At 42.5% G+C, this 27,690-nt stretch overlaps 1 protein-coding gene across 5 annotated transcripts; it reads right to left on the reverse strand.

The window, feature by feature from the left end:
- Window positions 1-89: 89 nt before the first annotated feature.
- LOC125460527 (TBC1 domain family member 30-like) lies at window positions 90-26,310 on the reverse strand. Of its 5 annotated transcripts, none has more exons than XM_048548078.2 (3): window positions 25,856-26,310; window positions 11,319-11,938; window positions 90-1,362 (listed from the first exon to the last, which is right to left on the reverse strand). In XM_048548078.2, the coding sequence occupies exons 1-2, from the start codon at window positions 26,085-26,087 to the stop codon at window positions 11,337-11,339; spliced, it is 834 nt and encodes a 277-aa protein (XP_048404035.1). In that variant the 5' UTR covers window positions 26,088-26,310; the 3' UTR covers window positions 90-1,362; window positions 11,319-11,336. The 5 variants fall into 5 exon arrangements, with proteins under 5 accessions (XP_048404035.1, XP_048404062.1, XP_048404053.1 ...); XM_048548096.2 differs by lacking the exon at window positions 90-1,362 and adding an exon at window positions 4,629-5,331; XM_048548088.2 differs by lacking the exon at window positions 90-1,362 and adding an exon at window positions 4,629-5,365.
- Window positions 26,311-27,690: the final 1,380 nt, after the last annotated feature.

Below are 27,690 nucleotides of genomic sequence, written 5' to 3' on the forward strand. Positions count from 1 at the left end.
AATAAAACATACAGCGTACAATCAAGAAGGTTAATGGACTGCTATCTTTAATTACAGAGAAACAATATAAAAGTAATGTTACATTTCAATTATACAGGGCAGTGGTGAGACCACACCTGGAATACTGTAAGCAGCTTTGGTCTCCTTATTTAAGGAGTGATGTTCACAAAATCATGAGGTACATGGATAGGGTAAATAAGCAAGATCTTTTCCCCAGGTTTGGGGAGTCCAAAACTAGAGGGCATAGGTATAAGGTAAGAGGGGAAAGATATAAAAGGGACCTAAGGGGCAACATTTACATGCAGAGGGTGGTGTGTATATGTTATGAACTGCTAGATGAAGTGGTGGAGGCTGGTACAATTACAACATTTAAAAGGCATCTGAATGGGTATATGAATATGAACGGTTTAGAGGGATATGGGCCAAATGCTGGCAAATGTGACTAGCTTTATATGGGATACCTGGTTGGCATGGACGAGTTGGACTGAAGGTTCTTTTTCTGTGCTGCATATCTCTATGACTCTAAATGAATTGGAGACGTTTCAGAGGAGATTTACTAAATTGATCCCTAGAATTAGTGAGAAGTCGTAAGAACTGCTGATGCTGGAGTCAGAGATAACGCAGTGTGGAGTTGGAGGAGCACAGCAGGCCAGGCAGCATTAGAGGAGCAGGAAAGTTGACATTTCAGAAAGCAAAAGAAGGGTCCCGACCCAAAATGGCAACTTTCCCTGATGTTGCCTCCTGGAATTAGTGAGTTGTCTTATGACGATAGTTTAGACATGCTGGGCTTGTATCCACTGGAGTTTATAGAAGTGAGGAGTGGTTTGATTGAAGTATATAAGATCCTGAATGGTCTTGATAAAGCGGACTTGAAAAGGATGTTTTATTCTTGTTGGCCATTCCAGAACTCTATTTTCAAGTGAGGGATTGTGTCTTCAAGACTGTTATGAGGGGAATCATTTTCTCTGAGGGTCGTGAGAGTTTAGAACTCTGCTTCAGACATTTAGCAGACATCAAACATTTTTAAGACAGAGGTGGATAGATTCTTGTTAGGCGGGGGAAGCAAGGTTTATCATGAGTAGATGGGAATGTGAAAGTCAAAGCACAAACAGATCAGCCATGATCTTATTGAATGAGAGAGCAGGCTGGAGGGGCTGAATGGTCTTTTTTTAATGTTTTCTTATGAATTACTTTCTTTGTTTTTCCATGCAGCGGTTGCAGTTTGTGTTCCATGACCATTGCACACATACAATGCGATGGTGACATATTGTCCAGTGTTATCATGACCCACAGAATGTCTGAGGCAATTGTCAAATCCATTTTCCTTGACAGATATCCTGTGGAGTGTGGTACTGCTAATATCTAAAGGAGATGAAAAAAACTGTTAAAATAAACCTCATCATGATTAATTCATCAGACTGCCAATCATTGATAGACCAAGGCATAACAGTCAAATGATAACTATGGAAGAAACCATAAGTGAATAGAAAAATAACAAACAACTCTATGTGATCTAACTAAGAGGAAATGTAGTTTAAAATAACTTGCAGTGGGATGGAATTTCAAAGAAAGGATCCCCAATGCTTAGATTGATTTTATGTGGCATTACTGACATGCATTAATACTTTTAGTGACTTGTGTGTCTGTGCCCCTAGATCCTTCTGCTCCTCCGCCATATTAACACTTATTATTTGAGTGGTATGGCCTCTTTATTCATCCTACTGAAGTGTGTCACCCCAAACTTACTTCTTTTGAAATTAATTTGCTAGTTACTTGCCCATTCTGAACGTTAATGAACGTTTTCTAGTATTTTCTCACATTCTTACAATTGGGCGCACACTTCAATGGGATGTGATGCTAAAATTATGAAATTATCCTGAGCTTATTCCATTCTAATTTGTATCAAAATCAGTGGTCTCACCCAGCCTACCATTGATTCGTAGCATCATATAGTACAGAAGAGGTCCTTTGACCTATCAAGTCTGTATAGCTAAAAATGTAGTACTACCTACCACTCGGCCCATAGTCTTGAATGTTGTGATACCTCAAGTGCTCATCAAAGTACTGTTTAAAGTTGTCAGGTTTTCATCTCAATTACTCTCCCAGACAATGCATTCAGACCCCTACCACCTTCTGCGTAAAAAAAGTTTTTCCTTAAATCCCCCTCAACCTCCTGCCTTTTACTTTAGAATTATGGCTCTTCATTGACCCATCAACCATAGGAAATAGGTGCTTTCTATCCGCCTTGTCCATGCCCCTCATAATCTTACACATCTCTAGCAGGTTCCCTTCAACCTTCTCTGCTCGAAAGAAAACAACCTGAGCTTATCTAGCCTCATTTCACAGCTGAAATGCTCCATCCCGGGTAACATTCTGGTGAATTTATGCCACCCATGGGGAGGTGATAGCCTAGTGGTATTATCACTGGACTGTTAATCCAAAGACCCAGGTCATGTTCTGGGGACTGGGTTCAAATCCCACATGGTAGTTGGTGGAATTTGAATTCAATAAAATATCTGGAATTAAGAATTTAATACTGACCATGAATCCACTGTGGATTGTTGAAAAAAAACATCCGGTTCACTAATTTCCTTTAGGGAACGAAAACTGCCATCTTTACCTGGTATGGCCTACATGTGCCTCCAGACCCAGAGTAATGTGGTTGACTCTTAGCTGCCCTCTGGGCAATTACAGATGGGCAATAAATGCTGCCTAGTAGTGACGCCCTCATCTCTTGAATGAATAAAGAAAAAAAAAATTTTGGCTACCCTATTACCCTATACTGCCACCTTCAGAGATCTGTGGACAAACACCCCACTATTTCTCTATCCCTGTGAATGTCCTAGTGTCCTGCCATTCAATGAGTGCTCCCTTGTCTTCGAGATAATAGGAACTGCAGATGCTGGAGAATCCGAGATAACAAGGTGTGGAGCTGGATGAACACAGCAGGCCAAGCAGCATCTTAGGAGCAGGAAAGCTGACGTTTCGGGCCTAGTCCCTTCATTAGAAACGTATTTCTGATGAAGGGTCTAGGCCTGAAACGTCAGTTTTCTTGCTCCTAAGATGCTGCTTGGCCTGCTCTGTTTATCCAGCTCCATTCCTTTGTCTTGTTTCTTCTTCCAAAGTGCATCACCTCATATTTATCAGGGGTAAATTCCATTTGCCATTGATCTGCCCTTCTGACCAATCCAATCCTATAACTTAACTCCTTCCTCCTCACTGGCAATCACCTGGTCAATCTTTGTGTCATCTGCAAATTTACGTATCATCCCTTCCACATTCTTTTCTACATCATTTATGTAATCACAAATATGGGACCTGGCACTGATCCCTGTGAAATTCTATTGCACACCAGGCTCCTGGCACACAAACTGGTTTCTGCCACCACTCCCACCCAGCTAATTTTGGATCCACATTGACAAGTTACTCTGGATACCATGAGTTTTATCAATTTCCCATATGAGGAGTTGCTGAATTCCATATAATCTACATCAATTGCCCTACCCTCAATCAAACACTTGGTTACAACCTCAAATTTGTTAGGCATGATATCTCTCTGACAAAGCCTTGCTGTTTATCCCTGATCAAGCATTGCCTGTCTAAAAGGATATTAGTTTTCTCCTTCAGTACTTTTTCCAATATGCTTGTCTGTAAATGTAGGTCTTTTCTCAGAATATCCAGGATTGTAAATACTGTCATTATTTTTGTCTGTCTTGGGTTTTAACTGTTGGTCTGCTTGTGTGCATCTTGGGCCATCAACATTGAGCCTCATTGCAGACTACTGTGTGAATCTATCCCTTTAGCATTTTGGATAATCCCAAATTATGTTGAATTGCAAATGTTAATTTCACTCCTATAACTTGCATTATAATTCCTGCCCTGGTGCTGGATTTTATGGTCTGTCACATGTCTGAAAGGGAAATGCCCCACTCGCCCCTGATCTGTCTCCCAATCTACTGGGGGAACACAGTGGAGTTGACAGGTGGCCTGTTAATTCTTGGGCATTTTGAGGCACTTAAGTGACCATCTAGGTGCATTGCCCTGCTCGCACCAACATTTTATCTACTACAGGTTGAGCAGGTAGCCTAACAGCTTTTGCTTGGCCAGCTGGTGTCGGACAAAAAAGTTGTGTGCACACTTTGGAGACATTCTCCTGCAAGTCATGCTGTCTTTGTAACTCTCCTTTCTACCTTCTAAACCTGGTTTCCCACATGCCTTGACAACTTGCTGGAGGTTCTGTGCAAAGCCCAGCTGGTAGCAATGACTTGAAGCCTAGCTCCGTAACTTCCTTTAGTTTGGAGTGCCTGTAGTCTCAGCAGTGGCCACAGCTCATGACTGGCACTTCCCTTTAGGGATGTAGATCTTGACATTAGGTAATTAACACCTTCAAGACCCTAATGTGGCTGCAAGGCAACTGCTTTATCACTGACAGATTGCCCTAAACAGCACTTTAGTCATGGTGGGGAGGGGACAATGTGATATAGGTATACAAGGCTCCAGACTGATTGATGCAGATTTTTGGATTCCAATTTTTAAAATAAGCCCATGTCAGAAAATCTAAGATCAAATCCAAGCTAGAATTTATTAATAAAACATTCAAAACATGAAGGAAGTACTTCACTATTGCATTGATGCAAGTTTCTCTTGAAATTAAGGAAGATAGATAGGACTTCTGAAGAAGGATCACTGGACTTGAAATGTTAACTGCTTTCTCTCCACAGATGCTGCCAGATCTGCTGAGTTTCTTCAGCGATTTCTGTTTTTGTTTCAGATTTTCATATCTGCAGTTGTTTTAGATTAGGACAGGAGTTGAAATAGTTTTAGTAAATCCAGAAGTTTTGAAAATCAGATCACATGAGTTATAACTTCTTGGAGGTCAGAGTCCAGTAATAGGTTCCTTGGTGATCTGGGCCAAATCGTTTTCTTTCTTGCAGGCAAAGTGTTGGTCCATTCAAGTTAGCAACTTAGAGACAAAGATGGAAGGTCTGAGATAGGCTGTCAGCTCAGCGTGGAGATCTGATTACTCTGTAGAGTTCAAACAGCAACTGACTTTGAATCCTAGAATTGTATATTTAGTCCGCTGCAGCCGGTCCCAGTTTCAGTCATGTGATAAGGATTGGCATTTCAGGTGCCAATAGTCTATTTCAGTGGGCTAATTGGAAGGTCATTAACAAACCTTTACATCCCCCTTTTGAGTTTCTATTGCAAGGTGACAAGACAATTATAAATGTGTTAGCGTCCATCATTGCATAACAGATTTAAACGATTTTCTTCATCTAGCGAAGGTTGGAAGCGGATGGTCCATCTTCAGTTCCTTTATTTCAGCTTTAGCTGGAATGTTTATGCAATATAGGGTGTTCAGGAGCTTCAGAAAACATGATTATGTGATTGGCTGTGGCTAATTTATGAGTCCAGAAATATTGTCCATTTTTAAACATATCAAAATTTAAACATAATATAGAAGAGAATGCAGAGATAATGGGAACCACAAATGCTGGAGAATCCAAGATAACAAAGGGTGGAGCTGGATGAACACAGCAGGCCAAGCAGCATATCAAGAGCACAAAAGCTAAAACGTTTCAGGCCTAGACCCCTCATCAGAGAGGGGGATGGGGAGAGGGTTCTGAAACATACAGGGAGAGAGGGGGAGGCGGACCGAAGATGGATAGAGGAGAAGATAAGTGGAGAGGAGAGTGTAGGTGGGGAGGGTATATGTCAGTCCAGGGAGGACGGACAGGTCAAGGAGGCGGGATGAGGTTGGTAGGTGGGAAATGGAGATGCGGCTTGAGGTGGGAGGAGGGCATAGGTGAGAGGTAGAACAGGTTAGGGAGGCGGGAACGAGCTGCGCTGGTTTTGTGATGCAGTGGGGGGAGGGGACGAGCTGGGCTGGTTTTGGGATGCAATGGGGGAGGGGGAGATTTTGAAGCTTGTGAAGTCCACATTGATACCATTGGGCTGCAGGGTTCCCAAGCGGAATATGAGTTGCTGTTCCTGCAACCTTCGGGTGGCATCATTGTGGCACTGCAGGAGGCCCATGATGGACATGTCATCTGAGAAATGGGAGGGGGAGTTAGAATGGTTCGCGACTGGGAGGTGCAGTTGTTTATTGCGAACCGAGCGGAGGTGTTCTGCAAAGCGGTCCCCAAGCCTCCACTTGGCTTCCCCAATGTAGAGGAAGCTGCACCGGGTACAGGGGATACAGTATACTACATTGGCAGATGTGCAGGTGAACATCTGCTTAATATGGAAAGTCATCTTGGGGTCTGGGATGGGGGTGAGGGAGGAGGTGTGGGGGCATGGGTAGCACTTCCTGCAGTTGCAGGGGAAGGTGCCGGGTGCGGTGGGGTTGGAGGGGAGTGTGGAGCGGACAAGGGAGTCACAGAGAGAGTGGTCTCTCTGGAAGGCAGACAAGGTTGGGGATGGAAAAATGTCTTGGGTGGTAAGGTCAGATTGTCGATGGCGGAAGTGACGGAGGATGATGTGTTGTATCCGGAGGTTGGTGGGGTGGTATGTGAGGACAAGGGGGATTCTCTAAGGGCGGTTATTGCGGGGGCGAGGTGTGAGGGATGTGTTCCTGGAAATGCGGGAGACACGGTCAAGGGCGTTCTCGATCACTGCAGGGGGGAAGTTGCGGTCCTTGAAGAACGCAGACATCTGCAATGTGCGGGAGTGGAATGCCTCATCCTGGGAGCAGATGTGGCAGAGGCGAAGGAATTGGGAATAGGGGATGGAATTTTTGCAGGGGGGTGGGTGGGAGGATGTGTATTCTAGGTAGCTATGGGAGTCGGTGGGCTTGAAGTGGACATCAGTTTCTAGCTGGTTGCCTGAGATGGAGACAGAGAGGTCCCGGAAGCTGAGGGTGCTCCTGAGATGCTGCTTGGCCTGCTGTGTTCATCCAGCTCCACACTTTGTTATCTGTAGAAGAGAATGCAGTTTTCTTTAACATTTCTCTTCATAGCCTTGGCCACGAGAAGCTAAGGATTCTGTGATACAATGGAGTCCAACATCCATCTGTTGTGTGATATCATTAGTATCACTCAACTGAAGATTGCGAAGTGTTGAACTACATATTTATTGATTTACTGTTGTCATCATTTTCTTTCCAATTAGAACTTGATTCAATTGCGTAATATAGCATACAAGGCAATTCACTTCAGTGGACAAATAATATTGATTTGACTGTTATTTGTTGGTGCAGAACCTAAACATTGATGAAAAAAGAAGTTTCGTTGAACCTTTTTGTCTTTCACTCATCAGGACAATTTGCAAGAATGCAACATAATGGGAAAATAACATTGCAGGGAAGTATCCTGACCAATCAGAGACAGAAACAATCTATCTCATTTATAGTTTAAACAAATTTTGACAATTAACTGTTAGTCACTATATAACTGGTGAATTCTCCATAGCGATGCCTCTACCAGTCAATCAATTGCTACCACAGCACTGTCTTCTCAGACAGTCTAAATTTTATTTGCGCTTTTCATTGGTATTCCAGCAAATTATCCTGATAAATGCTAAATGAACATCTTCAACAAAACTTGTCCTTTTCAGCCTGTATTTGAGTCAGATTACCTGTGAAAGGAATCTTTTTATTTCAAAACTTATATTTTACAGCAAGTGTAAAGTGTAGGAATATGAATAATGCAATATTAAAAATAAACTAGATAGTATGATGTATAAAAGCTTTTAGAAAGAATTGAAACAGAAACTTTGTAATATTTATCACTGATACATTAACTGAGTTTGTTAACAAAATCTGTGCAGCATGTTTGAATACAAATACACACCTTCTGTAGAACCTTTGATATAAAAAATGTTTTTTACATAATTAACATAGAACATTACAGCACAGTACAGGCCCTTCGGCCCTCGATGTTGTGGCGACCTGTCATACCAATCTGAAGCCCATCTAACCTACGCTATTCCATGTATGTCCATATGCTTATCCAATGACGACTTAAATGTACCTAAAGTTGGCGAATCTACTACCATTGCAGGCAAAGCATTCCATTCCCTTACTACTCTCTGAGAAAAGAAACTACTTCAGACATCTGTCCTATATCTTTCACCCCTCAATTTAAAGCTATGCCCCCTCGTACTCGCTGTCACCATCCTAGGAAAAAGGCTCTCCCTATCCACCCTATCTAACCCACTGATTATTTTATATGTTTCAATTAAGTCACCTCCCAACCTTCTTCTCTCTAATGAAAACAGCCTCAAGTCCCTCAGCCCCTCGTAAGACCTTCCCTCCATACCAGGCAACATCCTAGTAAATCTCCTCTGCACCCTTTCCAAAGCTTCCACATCCTTCTTATAATGCGGTGACCAGAACTGTACGCAATACTCCAAGTGCAGCCGCACCAGAGTTTTGTACAGCTGCAGCATAACCTCTTGGTTACGGAACTAGATCCCTCTGTTAATAAAAGCTAAAATACTGTATGCCTTCTTAACAGCCCTGTCAACCTGGGTGGCAACTTTCAAGGATCTGTGTACATGGACACCGCGATCTCTCTGCTCATCTACACTACTAAGAATCTTACCATTAGCCCAGTACTTTGCCCTCTGGTTATTCCTACCAAAGTGCATCACCTCACACTTGTCTGCATTAAATTCCATTTGCCACCTCTCAGCCCAGCTCTGCAGCTTATCTATGTCTCTCTGCAACCTACAGCATCCTTCGTCACTATCCAATTAAAGTGTTCTAATCAAGAATTGAGTGAAAATTAAAGGGATGACCTGAAGTTATAAATTTTGAGCAGCCTTTTCTTTTGATGAAGTGAGAAAATTATTTCAGAAAATGGGAAGTGTGATGATTGTAAATATTTTTGATCAACTTGTCATGATATAACACATCTGGGAGAGTTGGGATTTGAACCTGGACCTTCGGAAGCAGTGGTAGAGACACAACCACTGTGCCACAAGGTGATGATTGTAGGCTTTGCTATTCTCGTTGGAATGGGTAGAGGAAGAAAAAGTACAATTGCAGAAGCTGGAGTCTGAACAGTAACAGATGCCTGGAATTAACAAATTGGGCTGAAACAAGGTTGTGAAGGGTAATAATCTTTGCAGATAAATTACACAATCAGAAGCAGATTATTCTATTTGACTAATCCATGTTGGTATTACTACTGTACGCAAGCCTGTTTCCACTCACGTTACCTCTTCCTAACCTGTTGTAACCATCCTTCCATTTTCCCCCTCTAAATTAATTGAAGGAAGCTTGCTAGCATGTATTCTAACAAGTGGCGCAAGGTACTGGTGTGGAGACAGGATTGGCTAACTTGCAGAAGGCAGAGAGTGGGGATAAAGCTGTCATTTTCAGATTGGCAGCTGCTGACTAGTGGAGTTCTGCAGTTGTCAATGTTGGGACCACAACTGTTCATGTTGTCCATTAACAATCTGGATGTAGGAACTGAGGGTATTGTTGCTCAGTTTGCAGATGATACAAAGTCAGATGTAGGGACAGGTAGTGTTAAGGACGTGGGGATGCTGCAGATGGACTTGGACAGGCTAAAAGACTGCACAAAGAAGAAGCAGACGAAAACAATGTGGGAAATTATGAGGTTATGCACTTCAATAGGAAGAATAGAGGCATGGACTATTTTCTAAATGGGGAAAGGCCTCAGAAACCTGAAGCACAAAGGAACTTGGAAATCCTAGTTCAGGATCCTTTTGAGGTCATTTGACAGTTAGGAAAGCAAATACCAATGTTTACATTCATTTTGAGACGGCCAGAATACAAGAGCAGAGATGTACTACTGAAGCTGTATAAAGCTATGGTTAGATTGCCTTTGGAGTATTGAGCAGTTTTGGGGCCTGTTTCTAAGGAAGGATGTGTTGGAGGAGTACAGAGGAGATAAAGAAGAATGATCTATGAGGATAAAGGACTTTTTATGTGAGGAGTAGTTGAGGACTCTGGATCTGTACTCAAAGGAATCTAGGAAGATGAGGGGGGGAATCTCATTGAAATTTACAGAATATGGAGAGGCCTGGATAGAGTAGACATGGAGAGGTTGTTTCCACAAGCAAGAGAGACGAGGACCCAAGGGCATAGCCTCAGAGGGAAGGGATGATCCTTTGGAACTGAGAACAGAAAAAATTTCTTAAACCAGAGGTGATGAATCTGTGGAGGCCAATTTAATGGACAGCATTTAAGACAGATAGGTAGGTTTTTGATTTGTAAAGGGATCAAGGGTTACAGGGCGAAGGCAGGAGAAAGGGGTTGAAAGGCATATCAACTATGATGGAATGGAGAGGGAAACTCAAAGGACCGAATGGCTCGATTCTGCTTCTATATCTGTGGTATTATGGTTCTACCCTCAATGGCTATGAGGCATATTTGAGGTCTAATTAGAATCTTAAGTTCTTTACAATCAATGAACTAACTAACTTTTGAACTGATTTAAAGAAAATGTGACAGTCAGTTTTATAGACAGCAAGTTCCCTCAAACATCATCCTTTTTGTTTTAATGGTGGTGATTATTATGAGATATGTCTTGATCAGGAAACTGGAAGAACTGATCTTTGATAGCTCTCCGAGTAAACAGATAGGACTTCAGTTATACAACTCATGCAAGAGGCATTACAGATCTGCTTAATACTTTTGTACAGAACTCCTTACTTCACAATTTTAAGTGGGACTTTAGTCCATTTACTTCAATCAAGCTAAGACTGTTGATATAATAGAGTTTTGTGTATGTGTATTATGCTTTCAGATGTCAGTCTCTGGTTTTAATCTCAGCTGCAAATATCATTTGAACTGCCTTGTCATGATCAATATGTTTCACTGGATTTTCAGAAGATTATTGGGTGGTGTGTACAATAGCATGATATTTTATATCTAGGAAGAAAAATGAAGAAGCTTAACTTTTTTCCCCCCTGAAAACTGGATCCTGACAAAAGCAAGAGAGAGTGCAAAGAAGTACTATACAGTTGATTTTTCACTAAACACAGTTAATAAGTTTACAACATTATAATTTACACATATGGTTTTAACAACTCTTTAAAATTAGTGACCCCAATTACTTATGGAATAAATGAAATGATTCGTATTCAATCAATGCACATCTCATTCTTAAGATGTATGATCAACCAGGGTAAACTTGTTTTGTACCACTTCAATCATGTCATTTCACTGAGTATCATTAATTTCTTTTGCAGACTCTCTTAAGGAGCTAATTTATTTTTAGAAAGGAAATTCTCTTAACAGGCTTCTAAAGAAACAGAAAGCTGACGTCCCAAAATGGAGTAGCTATTATTTTCATTTGCAATTGCATTTCCGAGGAATAAGTCACTTTTTAGGGCTTAGCACTTACTGTTTTGGTGAAGCTGTCTTACTGTTTGGCGTATAAGCCAAGGTTCTTGGCAGTGTCAGACTTCCTTGGAGACTTCATTTGAGGGAATGGGTAATAATCCCCTTTTATGGCAACTGGTGCTATTTTAGTGAGAAGCCCACTTTTGCTTGACCATATACTTGATCTCTCATTTGGAAATGAAAATCTTTTATTGATCTTAGGAATGCAATGATTGTGGTTTGTGAAAGAATGGGTTGCCTTTAATTCAATAGACTTGCAGGTGATGTGTGCTGTTACTTCACCATTGGTTCTGTTATAATTACATGACTCAATTCTACTTTTATTAAGTAGGCCTTTTTTGCTCATTGAGGCTAGCTGTTGATTTTGCTCATCTGCTTCCTTGTATTCCTGCAGTTGACTCTTTTGACCTGTTTTCTGTGCTTGCAGCACACGGTGAATATCTAGATGTGTGCGCCAAGGAGTTTCAACATCCTGGATGTAATTTTTGTTTGGAAAGTCAAGCATGACACTGTTAACAGGAAGGTGTTCTTCAAATGCCTTTGGTTTTCTTACTGTGCAGTTGACTGAAACTGTTTTGACTTGGAGCTTGAAGAACTCTCCACTTTCTTGTTTACTTTTACCTGCAATTACAAGAACATTTGAAACATTTTGTTTGTGTGTTTTACATTACTGTAAAGAATGTGTTAATGAATAACCATGAGCCCTTGCTTAGTGGTCTCACCATTCCTGACTACAGATTAAATTGCAAGATAACGGTAGATAATTACTTAAGAAATTTTGTTGATATTTTTAAAATCAATTTATTCAAATATGTTAGAGAAAAATAATTTAATGGCACATGGCAGGTGGTTAGCAAATTAGAAATGTTTGGGATCGATAGGTCTTTGGCAGCATTGATTAGATAGCAGTCAGAGGGTAGGTATAGATGGGCATTCCTCAGACTGATTGAAAGTGGTGTTACTCAGGGATGGGTGTAAGGACCCTTACTTTTTCTGATTTATATAAATGATTTGGAGATCGGTGTTGAGGGCAAAATCTCTAAATTTTCAGACAACACCAAGCTGGGAAGAATAGTGCATTGTGAGGATCACACTGTGTGATTTCAGACGGATGTTGACAAGTTGACCAAATGGCAGATGAATTTCAATACAAAGAAAGGTGAAGGTAATGCATTTTTGGTAGAAGCAGCATGGAGATACAATATAGGCTCTAATGATACAACTTTGATAGGAGTACTAGAGCAAAGGAATCTAGTGCATAATTCTCTGAAGGTGGCCAGGTAAGTTGAAGCCATTCTTAAGAAGGCTTATAGGATCCTTGACTTTATAAATATATATAAAAACAAGGAAGTGATGCTACACCTCTACAAATCATTGGTCAGACCCCACATTTGGAGTAGTATGTTCAGTTCTAGGCACCTTATTTAAAAGGTAGGATGGTAAGGCCCTGGAGATTATGCAAAGAAGGTTTACAAGAATGATACCAGGAATGAGTGATTTTAGATACAAAGAAAGGTTAGAGATTTTGGGCTTATTCTCCTTGGAGCAGAGAAGATTACAGGTGATCTTATTGAGGTGATCAAAATAATGAATAATTTTGACAGGGTGTAGGAAGGTGTTTTGTTTCCATTGCTTGGTATGTCAGTAACTAGGGGTCACAGTTTCAAGTCTGTCAGCAAAAGAGCTAGGAGAAGGTGAGAGAAAAAAAAGACTTCTTTACTCAGTTTTTAGGATTTTGAATGGTGCTGCTTGGGAGAGTGGTGGAGGCAGATTCCATAGAGGTTTCAAAACAGAACTGGGTATATATTTGAAAGTGATGAATTTAAATGACTATGGATAAGGGATGGAAAATGGATCCAACTAGCTAGATTTTGTGGGAGCCAGTATAGATACAATGGGCCTCCTTTGTAGCATAAAATTCTGTTATTCTGGAGCAGGTGGGACTTGTATTTCTCTAAGAATGCAGAAACTGAAGAACTTGGTGATTTAGAGATAATGGGAACTGCAGATGCTGGAGAATCCAAGATAACAAAGTGTGAAGCTGGATGAACACAGCAGGCCAAGCAACATCTCAGGAGCACAAAAGCTGACGTTTCGGGCCTAGAGCTTTCATCGGAGAGGGTTCTGGAATAAATAGGGAGAGAGGGGGAGGTGGACCGAAGATGGAGAGAAAAGAAGATAGGTGGAGAGGAGAGTATAGGTGGGGAGGTAGGGAGGGGACAGGTCAGTCCAGGGAAGGCGGACAGGTCAGGGAGGCGGGATGTGGTTAGTAGGTAGGAAATGAAGGTGCGGCTTGAGGTGGGAGGAAGGGATAGGTGAGAGGAAGAACAGGTTAGGGAGGTGGGGACAAGCTGGGCTGCCCGAAGGTTGCAGAAACAGCAACTCATATTCCGCTTGGGAACCCTGCAGCCCAATGGTATCAATGTGGACTTCACAAGCTTCAAAATCTCCCCTTCCCCCACTGCATCCCAAAACCAGCCCAGCTTGTCCCCGCCTCCCTAACATGTTCTTCCTCTCACCTATCCCTTCCTCCCACCTCAAGCTGCACCTCCATTTCCTACCTACTAACCTCATCCTGCCTCCTTGACCTGTCCCTCTTTCCTGGACTGACCTATCCCCTCCCTAATTCCCCACCTATCCTCTCCTCTCCACCTATCGTCTTTTCTCTTCATCTTTGGTCCGCCTCCCTCTCTCCCCCTATTTATTCCAGAACACTGTCCCCATCCCCCTCTCTGATGAAGGGTCTCGGCCCGAAACGTCAGCTTTTGCGCTCCTGAGATGCTGCTTGGCCTGCTATGTTCATCCAGCTTCACACTTTGTGAACTTGGTGATTTAGTTGGTTAGACCTTAATCATGGGATTAAAATACCCCCTCACTCTAAGGGTTCTAGAGTTTCAATAAACTTCCTTGTAACACAAAGAAGAGCATTACTTGCTCTCACTGGCAACCAAACTCAGAAGCCTCAGGATAATTCTTATTGGAAAAGCAAAACTATGTCCCACTGATGTATGAAAAAAAAATTATTTGCCAGAAAACAGGATCGGACCATACTGCTATAGTGGAATGACCGTCTTAAATCAATGCCTTTCAGAGCTTGATTCTGACACTTGTGCATCTCGTGTGGGGAGGTGATGGCCTCGTGGTATTATCAGTGGGCTGTTAATCCAGAGACCTAGATAACATTCTGAGGACGCAGGTTCAAATCCTGCCATGGCAGATGGTGGAATCTGAATTCAATAAACGACCATGGAAGTAACCCGGAATCCATTATTGACTGTTGGGGGAAGAAAACCATCTGGTTCACTAATGTCCTTTAGGGAAGGAAACTGCCATCCTTACCTGGTCTGGCATACATGTGACTCCAAACCCACAGTAATGTGGTTGACTCTTAACTGACTTCTGGGCAATTTGGGATGGGCAATAAATGCTGCCTGGCTAGTGACACCTCCATTGTGAATGAATTTTAAAAAAGTCAAATAGTATCATCATTTGCCTGCACTTGTAACATGAAATTTGTTGACTGCAAGAATCTTGTAATGCTCAGATTCATTTTTTTGTCTGTTGGCCAGTTTGGCTGTTGAGCAGATCATCTAGTTATTTCATATTATGATTATTACAAAGTTAAAATTGATTAACATGAAGCCAGTTGCCAGAAACAACAAGGATGTGGAATAAATCCATTAGTGGCTGGGGTGTGGTGGCTGAATAGTGCCTATTTATTTCCTCAACATTTCAGGCCTGTAAAGTTAAACTAATTTCAATTCATTGATCAAAATGTGGTCTAGCAAAACAGGTGAGAAAGTGGTCATCAACAGGCACAAAAGCAAAGGAGTGTAACAGCTCAATAAGCATTAATAAAGATGAGAAGATTGGAGATTAAGCACTGGATTTTCATGGTTTAAAATGGAGGCAGGCAGCTGAAAAATGATGGCAACATTGCACATAAGAAATCTTGGTGAATACAGAAGGGAGTGTCAAACTGAAAACCAGTAAGTAATTTTATTGAGGTAAATTAAGGTTTAGGGATTTCTTTTCAAAAGCGTGGCTTTATGGAGGTTTACAATTTTATTGCGGCTGGCCAGTGTTTAGGAGCTGCTGCCTCGGATTAGCTGAAAACAAGCTTGTGCCAAATCAGAATGAGTTTTTTTCTAAAAATTCATCCATGGGATGATGGTGTCGCTAGCTAGGCCAGCATTTATAGCCCACCCCCTAGTTGTTCGGAGGGCAGTTAAAAGTCAACCACATGGCTGTGCATTGGGAGTCACTTGTAGGCCAGACCAAGTATGGAAGACAGTTTCTTTCCCTAAAGGACATTAGTGAACCAGATGGGTTTTTCTAACTATTGACAATGGATTCATGGTAATCATTAAACTCTTAATTCTAGATACTTACTGAATTCAAATTCCACCAACTGCTGAGGTGGGATTCAAACCCAGGTCCCCAGAATGTTACCTGGGTCTTGATTTTAGCAGTCCAATGATAATATCACTACGCTGTCACCTCCCCATCAGAGGGCAGAAAGTCTTCCATAGGAACGATTAAAATATTGATCGGAGTGGAAGGGGCTGTCCCCTTTTAAAGTAAAAGTGCAGTACCTGATCACAAGTCAGAGAAGTCAGCATAAAAATGAGACCGGTTCAGGGGTATCACCCTCCTGGTATCATCTGGGCATCTAAACAGCAAGCAAGGTTGTTTGGACTCCACCTGAGCACCAAGAAAGGTGCAGCTGGAAACAGATGCTGTGCCCTCAAATCAAAACCATTGGAGATGAGGAGCTGTTTCCCTGCGCAGGAGGGGTTGACTACTGGTTATCAAGACAACACCACCAAGGAACCAGGAGCACAAAGGAAACCTGACAACTATTCATTTAGAATGTAAAATGTGACTCCCTGCCCCCAGACTTACCCTCAGGAAAACGAAATATATGGGAAGTGGCTAGGGAAAAGGGAGGCAAGGCTGCTTGCCCAACCATGGCTGTAACAAATGATGCAGCTCAGGAAGCCATGCTATCTCCTATTTCTTGTGTTTTGTGTTCACAATCCACGACTCTCCTGCACTGCCCCATCACTTACAGGAGCTCTCTTTAAGACAGTTTAGTTTGATGAACAGATTAGTCAGTGTGGTATTATCACTTTTAAATTGATTTGAGGTCATCCTGCTTTATATGTGGCAAGCCACATAGATGATGTTAATGGTCATGTACTGGATTATCCATTGGGTGTATGCTGGACCACTCACTAACACTTCAGAAAATGTGTCACACAATGATGTCATTTAATAGGTGTGGGGCTGCTAACATCCCTACAAACCCCTCCGTGTCCTTGATTATACTGCCTTTCCTTTCTACAGTAAAGACCTCAGTTTAGACCATAAAACAGAGGATTGGAAATAAGGCCATTCGGCCCATCGAGTCCACTCCGCCATTTAAATCATGGCTGATGGGCGTTTCAACTCCACTTCCCTGCACTCTCCCTGTAGCCCTTGATTCCTTGTGAGATCAAGAATTTATCGATCTCTGCTTTGAAGGCATTTAACATCCCAGCCTCCACTGCACTCCGTGGCAATGAATTCCACAGGCCCACCACTCTGGCTGAAGAAATGTCTTCTCATGTCCGTTTTAAATTTATCCCATCTAACTCTAAGGCTGTGCCCATGGGTCCTAGTCTCCCCGCCTAATGGAAACAACTTCCCAGAGTCCACCCTTTCTAAGCCATACATTATCTCGTAAGTTTCTATTAGATCTCCCCTCAACCTTCTAAACTCTAATGAATACAATCCCAGGATCCTTAGCCGTTCATCATACGTTAAACCTACCATTCCGGGGATCATCCATGTGAATCTCCACTGGACATGCTGTAGTGCCAGTATATCCTTCCTGAGGCGTGGGGCCCCAAATTGGACACAGTATTCTAAATGGGGCCTAACTAGAGCTTTATAAAGTCTCAGAAGCACATCACTGGTTTTATATTCCAACCCTCTTGAGATAAATGACAACATTACATTTGCCCTCTTAATCACAGACTCTACCTGCAAGTTAACTTTTAGAGAATCCTGGATCAACACTCCCAAATCCCTTTTTACTTCTGCTTTACCTCTGAATTTGCTCACCATTTAGAAAATAGTCCATGCCTGTTTTTTCCAAAGTGCGAAACCTCGCAGTTTGTTCAGCATTTACTGAAGAGAATCTTTTCTCAGTTAGTATCATTTTTGCAAATCGTTTGCTTATTCTGTTGTACTTCAACACCTTTGTTTTATAAAGGCCAGAACTGTGCACCATATTCAAAGGAAAGGGACAACTTGTTAGTTCCTCCAGTACAATACATACCAATCTGTTCATCATGTCCAAAATGTTTTTGGTTTGATTTTTTTATGAGCTTTTTCTGCAAGCTATTAAATGTTCCTGTTTACAAGTGTCAAATTCCATTTACTTGGCATAGCTACTATACTCATGATTTGACTGCACTAAAAGTACTAAAATCAAAAGAGCAGAACATGTACAGGAAAATGGACCGCAATGCAAACATCAGTCCTCCCTTGGAGTAAGCCACTATTGCTCAAGGTCCTAGTTCTCGTGATACATTCACTTAAAAGCTACTGATCCCGGTAATAACTTTAATTTTCTGCCTCTGGTTGAACAGTCAATTCTGGCCTAAGTGCAGGCAATGGCCATTTTACCTCTGCCTAACCAGTTGATTGCTAATGGCTCAAATTCAGTCTGGTGCTGCCAACTGCAAGAAAGTGCTTTGAAAGGTATCAGTCAAGCACCCAAAAGATCCCAATTCCAGAACACCATTGAGAGGGAACATCAGCCAGCCTCTGGGGGTATGTGACTAGAAAAAGGATACAAAAGTGAGGTGAGTGGGATTGTTTCTCTGAAGTCATTCTCGCAGGCTCAATGAGAAGGGGTGGGGGAGGCTGCAACTGTGAAAATGGGAAGGCTAGCAAGAGAACTGAATACCAGGAGTAGAAGTCCTAATAATGGGAACACTGCCCAAACAGGAAATTCCATCCCTGCTTTACCTGCCAGTCCTCAACAAGGCTGCCAATTGCCTTGCTATTTGGCATGGTAAAAATACCACTTGAATACCAGTGAGCTGTCAGATTCTTACTGCAGCTAAAATAGTAGTAGAGTTTGGCAGGTGACGAACACAGCGTTCCCACTAACCCCTCCCAGCCCTACCATTCAATTTTATTTTCATAGGGGGATTCAAAGTCAAGGTTTGACTCCATCCATACTGAAGCTATTGCTCTAGCATTTAAGTCTACCCCCTTGACCAAGCCTGTTAAGTATTCCCTAATAATGCCTTAAATGGCTCGGTGCTTAATTTCAATTCACAATGCTTGTGAAGAGCTTTGAAATATTATTACATTGTATCTATATTCGTGAATGTTGTCATTGTATGATGTTACACACCATGTAAGGCTGCTTCTTCTAGGATATTTTGCACTATGTTTTCCACTGCATAATTCCAAAGCAATTAAGTATGCTTCATAAAATTCTCAGTGGGACAATTTGGGAACTTTCAAACATGTTCATTTTAATGGTTGAGAGCAGAATGCACATGCATCTATATACACTAACCCACAGCTGAGAAAACAAAGTTGGATCCAACGAGAGCTGAACAGCTATGCAAAACATTGAACAGCCATGCTGAAGTTGCAGAACAACCACACCCTTCAAGTTAAACTTGTGACTTGTTTAAGATATATCTAGTACAGGTTGTAAATCCAGAGATCTTTTCCATTCTCGTTGAATCCTCACGAGTCACAAAAACAAAATGATTAGATTCAATTGTATCAGTGATAATGGGAACTGCAGTTGCTGGAGAATCAAAGATAATAAAATGTGAGGCTGGATGAACACAGCAGGCCCAGCAGCATCTCAGGAGCACAAAAGCTGACGTTTCGGACCTAGACCCTTCATCAGAGAGGGGGATGGGAGAGGGAACTGGAATAAATAGGGAGAGAGGGGGAGGTGGACCGAAGATGGAGAGAAAAGAAGATAGGTGGAGAGGAGAGTATAGGTGGGGAGGTAGGGAGGGGATAGGTCAGTCCAGGGAAGACGGACAGGTCAAGGAGGTGGGATGAGGTTAGTAGGTAGGAGATGGAGGTGCGGCTTGGGGTGGGAGGAAGGGATAGGTGAGAGGAAGAACAGGTTAGGGAGGCAGAGACAGGTTGGACTGGTTATGGGATGCAGTGGGTGGAGGGGAAGAGCTGGGCTGGTTGTGTGGTGCAGTTGGGGGAGGGGACGAACTGGGCTGGTTTTGGGATGCGATGGGGGAAAGGGAGATTTTGAGGCTGGTGAAGTCCACATTGATACCATTGGGCTGCAGGGTTCCCAAGCGGAAAATGAGTTGCTGTTCCTGCAACCTTCAGGTGGCATCATTGTGGCACTGCAGGAGGCCCATGATGGACATGTCATCTAAAGATTGGGAGGGGGAGTGGAAATGGTTTGCGACTGGGAGGTGCAGTTGTTTATTGCGAACCGAGTGGAGGTGTTCTGCAAAGCGGTCCCCAAGCTTCCGCTTGGTTTCCCCAATGGAGAGGAAGCCACACCGGGTACAGTGGATGCAGTATACCACATTGGCAGATGTGCAGGTGAACCTCTGCTTAATGTGGAAAGTCATCTTGGGGCCTGGGATAGGGGTGAGGTAGGAGGTGTGGGGGCAAGTGTAGCATTTCCTGCAGTTGCAGCGGAAGGTGCTGGGTGTGGTGGGGTTGGAGGGTGGTGTGGTGGGGTTGGAGGGCAGCGTGGAGCGAACAAGGAAGTCACGAACAAGGGAGTCAAGTGGTCTCTCCGGAAAGCAGACGGGGTGGGGATGGAAAAATGTCTTGGGTGGTGGGGTCGGATTGTAGATGGCGGAAGTGTCGGAGGATGATGCGTTGTATCCGGAGGTTGGTGGGGTGGCGTGTGAGAACGAGGGGGATCCTCTTTGGGCGGTTGTGGCGGGGGTGGGGTGTGACGGATGTGTTGCGGGAGATGCGGTCAAGGGCGTTCTCGACCACTGTGGGGGGAAAGTTGCGGTCCTTGAAGAACTTGGACATCTGGGATGTGTGGGAGTGGAATGCCTCATCCTGGGAGCAGATGCGGCGGAGGCGGAGGAATTGGGAATAGGGGATGGAATTTTTGCAGGCGGGTGGGTGGGAGGAGGTGTATTTTAGGTAGCTGTGGGAGTCGGTGGGCTTGAAATGGACATCAGTTACAAGCTGGTTGCCTGAGATGGAGACTGAGAGATCCAGGAAGGTGAGGGATGTGCTGGAGATGGCCCAGGTGAACTGAAGGTTGGGGTGGAAGGTGTTGGTGAAGTGGATGAACTGTTCGAGCTCCTCTGGGGAGCAAGAGGCGGCGCCGATACAGTCATCAATGTAACGGAGGAAGAGGTGGGGTTTGGGGCCTGTGTAGGTGCGGAAGAGGGACTGTTCCACTCCCTAACCTGTTCTTCCTCTCACCCATCCCTTCCTCCCACCCCAAGCCGCACCTCCATCTCCTACCTACTAACCTCATCCCACCTCCTTGACCTGTCTGTCTTCCCTGGACTGACCTATCCCCTCCCTACCTCCCCACCTATACTCTCCTCTCCACCTATCTTCTTTTCTCTCCATCTTCGGTCCGCCTCCCCCTCTCTCCCTATTTATTCCAGAACCCTCACCCCATCCCCCTCTCTGATGAAGGGTCTAGGCCTGAAACGTCAGCTTTTGTGCTCCTAAGATGCTGCTGGGCCTGCTGTGTTCATCCAGACTCACATTTTATTATCTTGATTAGATTCAATTGTTGTTCTTACTGTAGAGATGCCACTTAAAAAAATAATCACACCATTTATATTTCTTGGAATGTTGAACAGTTTAAAATGGGACGTTTACATTAAATAAGAACAAGTGTTTTTTTTAATTAAGGTGAATGAACTTACCAGCAATGCTGGGAGCTTTCTACATTACAGCAGTTCCTACACTTTTTTGGCTGTGGAGGATCTGAACATGTGAAATAAAAGCTGAAGTAGACCATTCAGTCCCTCAAGCCTGCTGTGCCATTCAATGAGGTAATGGTTAAATCTGTTTCTGTATCAAATTCCACATTCCACTGACCCCCAATACTTTTGCATAACAAGAATCTGCCTTAAAAATATTCAACAACCCCACCTCTACCACGTGAAGCAGAATGTTCCAAGTCTGTCAACACTATGAAAAATTTTTTTCTTTTGTCCTGAAAGGATAATGCCTAATGTTTAAACATTGACCACAAAAGAAAACATCCTTCCCATGTTTGCTTTGTTAGTTAAGTTAGTCAAGTATATTGACTTTGTATGGTATTAAGTCCAATATTTCAAAAGTTTTTTTTGGAAAAGTATAAGTAAGCTTTCTGTCTAGTGCTAACGTTTTTGAGTGAAAGCCATCTTAAAGTCTGCTTTCCAATTTTTGAGTTCCCATTGTAAAGGTTATCCTAGTTGCTGCACCAACACAATCAAATTCAAGATAACACGTGTGGAGCTGGATGAACACAGCAGGCCAAGCAGCATCTTAGGAGCAGGAAAGCTGGTGTTTTGGGCCTAGACCCTTCATCAGAAATTGGGGACTGGAAGAGGGTTCTGAAATAAAGGGGTGGGGGGGGGGGGGGGGAGAGAGGCTGGTCAAAGTGCAGTGGGAGAGAGATTTCCCCCTGAGGTTTGTCCAGAGGGAGGAGGGTAACTTCTTCAAGTTAGGCATCCTTAGAGGCTTCACCAGTAGGGTTAAAATCCTATCAGAGATAACAGGAACTGCAGATGCTGGAGAATCCGAGATAACAAGGTGTAGTGGTGGATGAACACAGCAGGCCAAGCAGCATCTTGGAAGCAGGAAAGCTGATGTTTTGAGTCTAGACCCTTCATCAGAAATGAGGGAGGGGAAGAGGGTTTTCAGAGATAATAGGAACTGCAGATGATGGAGAATCTGAGATAACAAGGTGTAGAGCTGGATGAACATCTAAGGATGTCTAACCTGAAGAAGTTATCCTCCTCCCTCTGGACAGACCTTGGGGATCTCTCTCCCGCTGCACTTTGATCTGCTTCCTGCTCTCTCCCTATTTATTTCAGAACCTTCTTCCCCTCCCCCATTTCCGACAAAGGGTCCAAGCCCAAGACATCAGCTTTCCTGCTCCTTGGCCTGCTGTGTTCATCCAACTCTATAACTTGTTATCTCGGATTCTCCAGCATTTGCAATCAAATTCATCCTTGTACTTGTACAACTGAAAACTCAGAAGGCCAGCTGTTATGTCAATACAAGGTGTTTTCCAATGACCTGAATGCTTCCTGCCAATTGTTATGCGAAAAGTAAAATGAAATTATCCCAGTTACAGTTACATTTGTAGTAGATGTGCCTGCAGCTATGATACAAAATTTCCCAAGCTGTGTAAAATGGTGATTGTCAAGATGGCACTGCACATATGACTTGAATACAAGAGGCTATGTTGTTGGAGGTAGTATATTAGCATGTGGAGAGGACAGTGTAAGGATAAGTAGGACATCTTAAGGATAGCAGTCTGTAACTAGTGGAATGCCACTGGGTTTATGCTGGGCCACAATTCTCCTGGAAACTTATTTCTAGAGGAAAAAAAAAAAATCGCTCTTCACTAAATGTCTTCAAGGCTTGACAATTCCAGCTAATCTGGAAAGGCATGGCACAAATAAACCATTTGGCCCATTTTGTATACACTGGCTGACAAGTAACCATTCAGCCTAATCTCACTTCCCAGTCACTGGAATGTAGCCTTGTTGGTTATAACACTCCAATGCATATTCGGAGATAAGTATGGAGCTGGAGGAGCACAGCAGGCCAGGCAGCATTAGAGGAGCAGGAAAGTTGATATTTCAGGTTGGGACCCTGCTTCAGAAATCCAGCATCAGCAGTTCTTACTATCTCTCAATGCATATTCAAGTGTGTTTTAAATATTTTGAAGACTCCTCTCTCTACCACCTGTCAGTGAGCTCCAGATCCCTAACATTATGCAGGTGAAGAGAAATTCTCTAAACAGCCTACTCCCTACAATAAATCTGTGTTCCTTTGTTATGAATATTTTGCCCTAGCAGCACCACTTTTAGCCATTGTACCTTGATTGTTCACAAATTTTATTTACTTCAAATAGGTCAATGTCACCTGTGGGAGTTTGCCCTTTCCCACACTTTCTTTCAATTTAACCTAACATTTTGTCAGAAATTACTTGCTCTTGCCAATTTAATTTCCCCTTTTTAATCATAAATAATAATTATGATGACATCTTATTTACAAGATCAGAATCTTAAACCTTACCGTAAGGTCAATGTTCAAACTAAAATTCTGAACCCAACAATGCCTGATGTGAAAACATCACTAACCATAACATGCATGAGCAGAAGTTGGCCATTTAGTCTGCTCCACCATTCAATGAGATCATGGCTGATCTGAATCCTCAACTCCACTTACCTGCTTTTTTTCGTTTTCACCCCCCTCACCACCATAACCCTTTATTTCCTCATTGAATTCAAAGAAAATATCGCTCAGCCTTGAACATACTTAATGATGCAGCCTCCACAACCCTCTGCAGTGACGAATTCCACCGATGCACTAAACTCAAAAGAAATTCATCCTCATCTGTTTTAAATGTGTGACTCCTTATTTAGAGATTATGCCATCTGATCTCCACAACCACCTTGTAAAGTCCCCTATGAATCTTGTATTTTTTAACCTTATTAATTCCAATGAGTTCAGGGTCAACCTACTCAACATCCCCTCATTACTCACCCCCCTGCATACTTTTTGTTTTGCCTGGTGCACCTTCTCTTGACTGCCTCCAATACATCTTGCCTGAGAAAAAAGGGGCCCAAAAATTTAAAAGAAATTTATTTCTGATCCATCAGGAGCCAGTGCATTTCAATCAGGATGGTCAGTTGGACTCCATATTCCTAGAAAACTCCATTGGCATTCCAAATTCTAACAGTTGACCATTGACTTTCTTAGAAAGGTGTCTTTGTGGACGTTGGCTGAGCTTACAACCAGGTTTTTCCTTTTGTTTGTTTCTCATAAATTGAAAACACTTTATTTCTACCTGGACTAAGTCCTGGAAGGAAACTAGTGTATTTCAGGGGCAAAGGAGATAACCGAAAATCTGAAATGTTTTGAATCTTCAAATGCATACTTTTAGGATGGAACTAAAGTAGACAGACAGTCAGGCATCACTCAAGCTAAGACCACCCCTTCACACTAGTCTGGGGGGGAAAAAAAACAAACTGCATAGTTGACATTCACTTCTTTCCCAAACCCAACTTTCTTAAAAGCCAAAGTCAAAATTATTACATATAGCTTGTTTTTTTCCCCTCATGTATGTAAGCCATTTCTGGGTGCAGTCATGAATTTCAACTGACTGATTGTATGATCAAAAAAATTGGAGTTGGCCATTTACCACACTTGAGCTTGCTCTGCCAATCGGTAAGATCATGGTTAATTTAACAAAGTACTATTTCCAATTTTCCAACTTCCTAGAATTTTGCTTTAGTGATAGAGCAACTGCTCAGATTGGTAATGGTATATCTCCTTGATTGTTTCAGAATCACATATCATAGCATAAAAGGCCATTCAGCTCACTGTATCTGCACTGACTCTCCAAGTAGGCATGTAATGCTGCTCTGCTGCAATCCTGAACATTGTATCTGGGGGGAAAAAAAGTCTAATTCCCTTTGAATGCCTAAAATGAGCCAAACTCGGGAGTCAGCACATTCCAGATCCTAACCCCACGCTGCCTGATAAAGCCTTTGTAAAGCTGCTTTTTGGCTCCTTCTGTCAATTATTTTAACTATGTTCTCTCCCTTCAGAGTGGGATCAGTTTCAATCTATTTACTCTGAACACAGTTTCTAAATATTTTGTCCTTTGTGTAAGACTGCCGGCTGTACCGCCCTCATCTTTAGAGAGCACCTCTCTCTATGATCTTCCCTTTAAAAGGTAAAGTCGCCGTACCCCAACCAGACCACAAGGCAGTCAGAGACGATTATTGATGCTTTAACCTGAGGGTCACCAAGCCTCAGACGGGGAGCAGGAGAATCCTCCGCAATAACCTCAACTAGTGCGGGATTAAACCCATGATACTGGATTAGGTCGGTTAGTTCAGTTGGCAGAACGACTGAATGATTTTAGCGTTTCTACTGGTCGTAATGTCAGTAGCCAGAGGACAAAGCTCGAAGTGTAGTCAAGATTGTTTTGACACGGTGTATTGTATTTTCTCACACAACGGGGCCCACCAAAACCACTGTGATCTTTTTTGTTTGTACATGGCGTATTGTTGTAATCTGCAATCCACTGCCCGAAACTCGAGTGAAGTTTCAAAATAACTTTCAGAAGTACATTTAAACAGGTTGTTAGGGAGTGGACCGATTGGACTCTTACCGTGCCGTGGTCCGGTCTCACCCCAAATGAAGCAAATAGACATCACGTTAAAATGTGGACGTAACTGCGCGCCCTGCCAGATTTCAGCTTGGAAAGAATCATTAGAAATATCCGGTACATTAACCAAGTACGTCTCTGAATTCAACACTTACCTGTTCTAAAAACAACGTGTGTCTGTTCTTTCTGCTTCTGTCGTATGGAGTCATACTGCTCTTCCAGTTCACTTATATCCATCAGAAGCGAGTTGTCTTCTCTGCTGCTACTCTGCTGGTATTTCACTGCCGGGTGGTTCCGCCTGTTGATTATTTGAGTCAGGTACACTTTCCCCCGAACCATCTGCTGCCAAATGCAGGCTAACTTTGGGCAGCAGCTTGATAAGAACATCCTCGTTTGTTTAAAGTTAGCAAACACACAGACGGCTGATGACTCAGCGGCCGCATGGGGAGATTCACCGGTTATCCCTACGAATGCTCACAGGGTTTGTCACGGTTGCAGAATACCCGCAATTGTCAAAAAGTCAGCCAACTGCAAAAAGAATCCAGTCGAAAAGACCAAACAGAACCTTTTGTACCGAGGAACGTGTTACACGGTTTACCTGTGCTTCCTAAAAAAAATCAAATGACGCTAAAACAACGGGGGGGGGTGGGGGGGTATTAACACTTTCCTTCCTGCCAACTTGCGTTATACAATTGTACAAAATAAAAAGAAACAAGGTAATAAAACCCGAAACGGAGAACCTGTTTCCACTTGCAGAAGGCTAGGCAAACAGAGGAGATACGCCAAAGGCGATTAGCAACAGAACCAGACGCTGCCCAGGAAAAATCGTTTGTAAGCAAGTTTTTCTTAATACCCCTCCTGACCTGAAAGGTCAATGGCTCATTCAATGGTAATTTTGATTTGGGAATTTGGTCAAACGGGGAAATGGGGAAAGAGCATAACTAAATAGTATAACTAAATAGTTCTTTCCATTGCATAGGAGTGGCAAGTTGCACAAAGCCATATATCATATTTGCCATCTAAACATTTTTAATAATCTTTGCAAACGTTAGAAAAAGGGGGAGGCCGGTGACAATAGTTCCATATATTTCTCTGCCAAGAAGATGTTGCAAAACTACAGCAAAGTGCCTGGAAGTGGATCTTCCTGAATCACTTTTTCAAGCAGCCATTGCAGGTGTAATTGGCTGAATAGCCATCTTGTGCAATATTATTCTTGCATTAAATTAGATAAATACTTGCAGAATGATATGATGAATCCAATAAAATTCTATTTTATAAGTTGAGATTTATTTCAAGTAACATATTTTAATTCCTCTAATTTTGCAATCAGCAACAATTTAATGGTGTTATTTGCAATTACCCTCAGGTTTGCTTACTGTTTGGCAGGTGGTGAGTATTGTTAACCAGCCCAATGTGTATTGCCCATCCCTATATGTCTTTGAGAAACTGTGATGATCCAGTTCTTGAACAACTACAGTGACGTGACTTTAAGCTACACTAGGCAGTAATTAGACTGAAAATTGTTGCCTAGTTTTCTCTTTAATGACAGTAAGCCCCAATACTTATTTCATTCTTACAGCAAAATTTTGAGCCATTGGAATTAATCCCCCATGATAATACTAACAGGCAAACGATTAATTGCAGTTGCAGAGAGGAACAGCAAAGCAGAATCAGATGTGCTTGTAACCTAACTTGAAAGGGGATGAGGCTTGGGGTCTTTCCTGACTTGCAGCTGGGAAGAGGAACAGCTGAACGGAATCAGATCCTATTTGGCAGCTGGGCTGAGCTTGAAACAATAATCCAAGAATGACATCACAGGAAAATTAATAATCAAACTAAGATGAAAAAGCAAATGTATAGGAAATAATTCAAGGATAAGTCATGGCAGGGCAGCTCAACTGTGTGGAATATTCTTCCTGTGTAGTGTGGGAAGTTAGGGACTCTGAATTTCCAAGGTACCTCCATGTACAGAGCGACCGTTTAGATGCAG

This window comes from Stegostoma tigrinum, chromosome 2, assembly GCF_030684315.1.
Source record: "Stegostoma tigrinum isolate sSteTig4 chromosome 2, sSteTig4.hap1, whole genome shotgun sequence".
Lineage (NCBI taxonomy): Eukaryota > Metazoa > Chordata > Chondrichthyes > Orectolobiformes > Stegostomatidae > Stegostoma > Stegostoma tigrinum.

What these genes read in the sequence shown, in the direction of transcription:
- LOC125460527 (XM_048548078.2), bottom strand. Translation starts at nt 26,087, where the DNA reads ATGTTCTTATCAAGCTGCTGCCCAAAGTTAGCCTGCATTTGGCAGCAG. An exon ending in ACACGTTGTTTTTAGAACAG is followed by an intron (nt 11,939 to 25,855) that starts GTAAGTGTTGAA and finishes TTGTAATTGCAG; the next exon opens with GTAAAAGTAAACAAGAAAGT.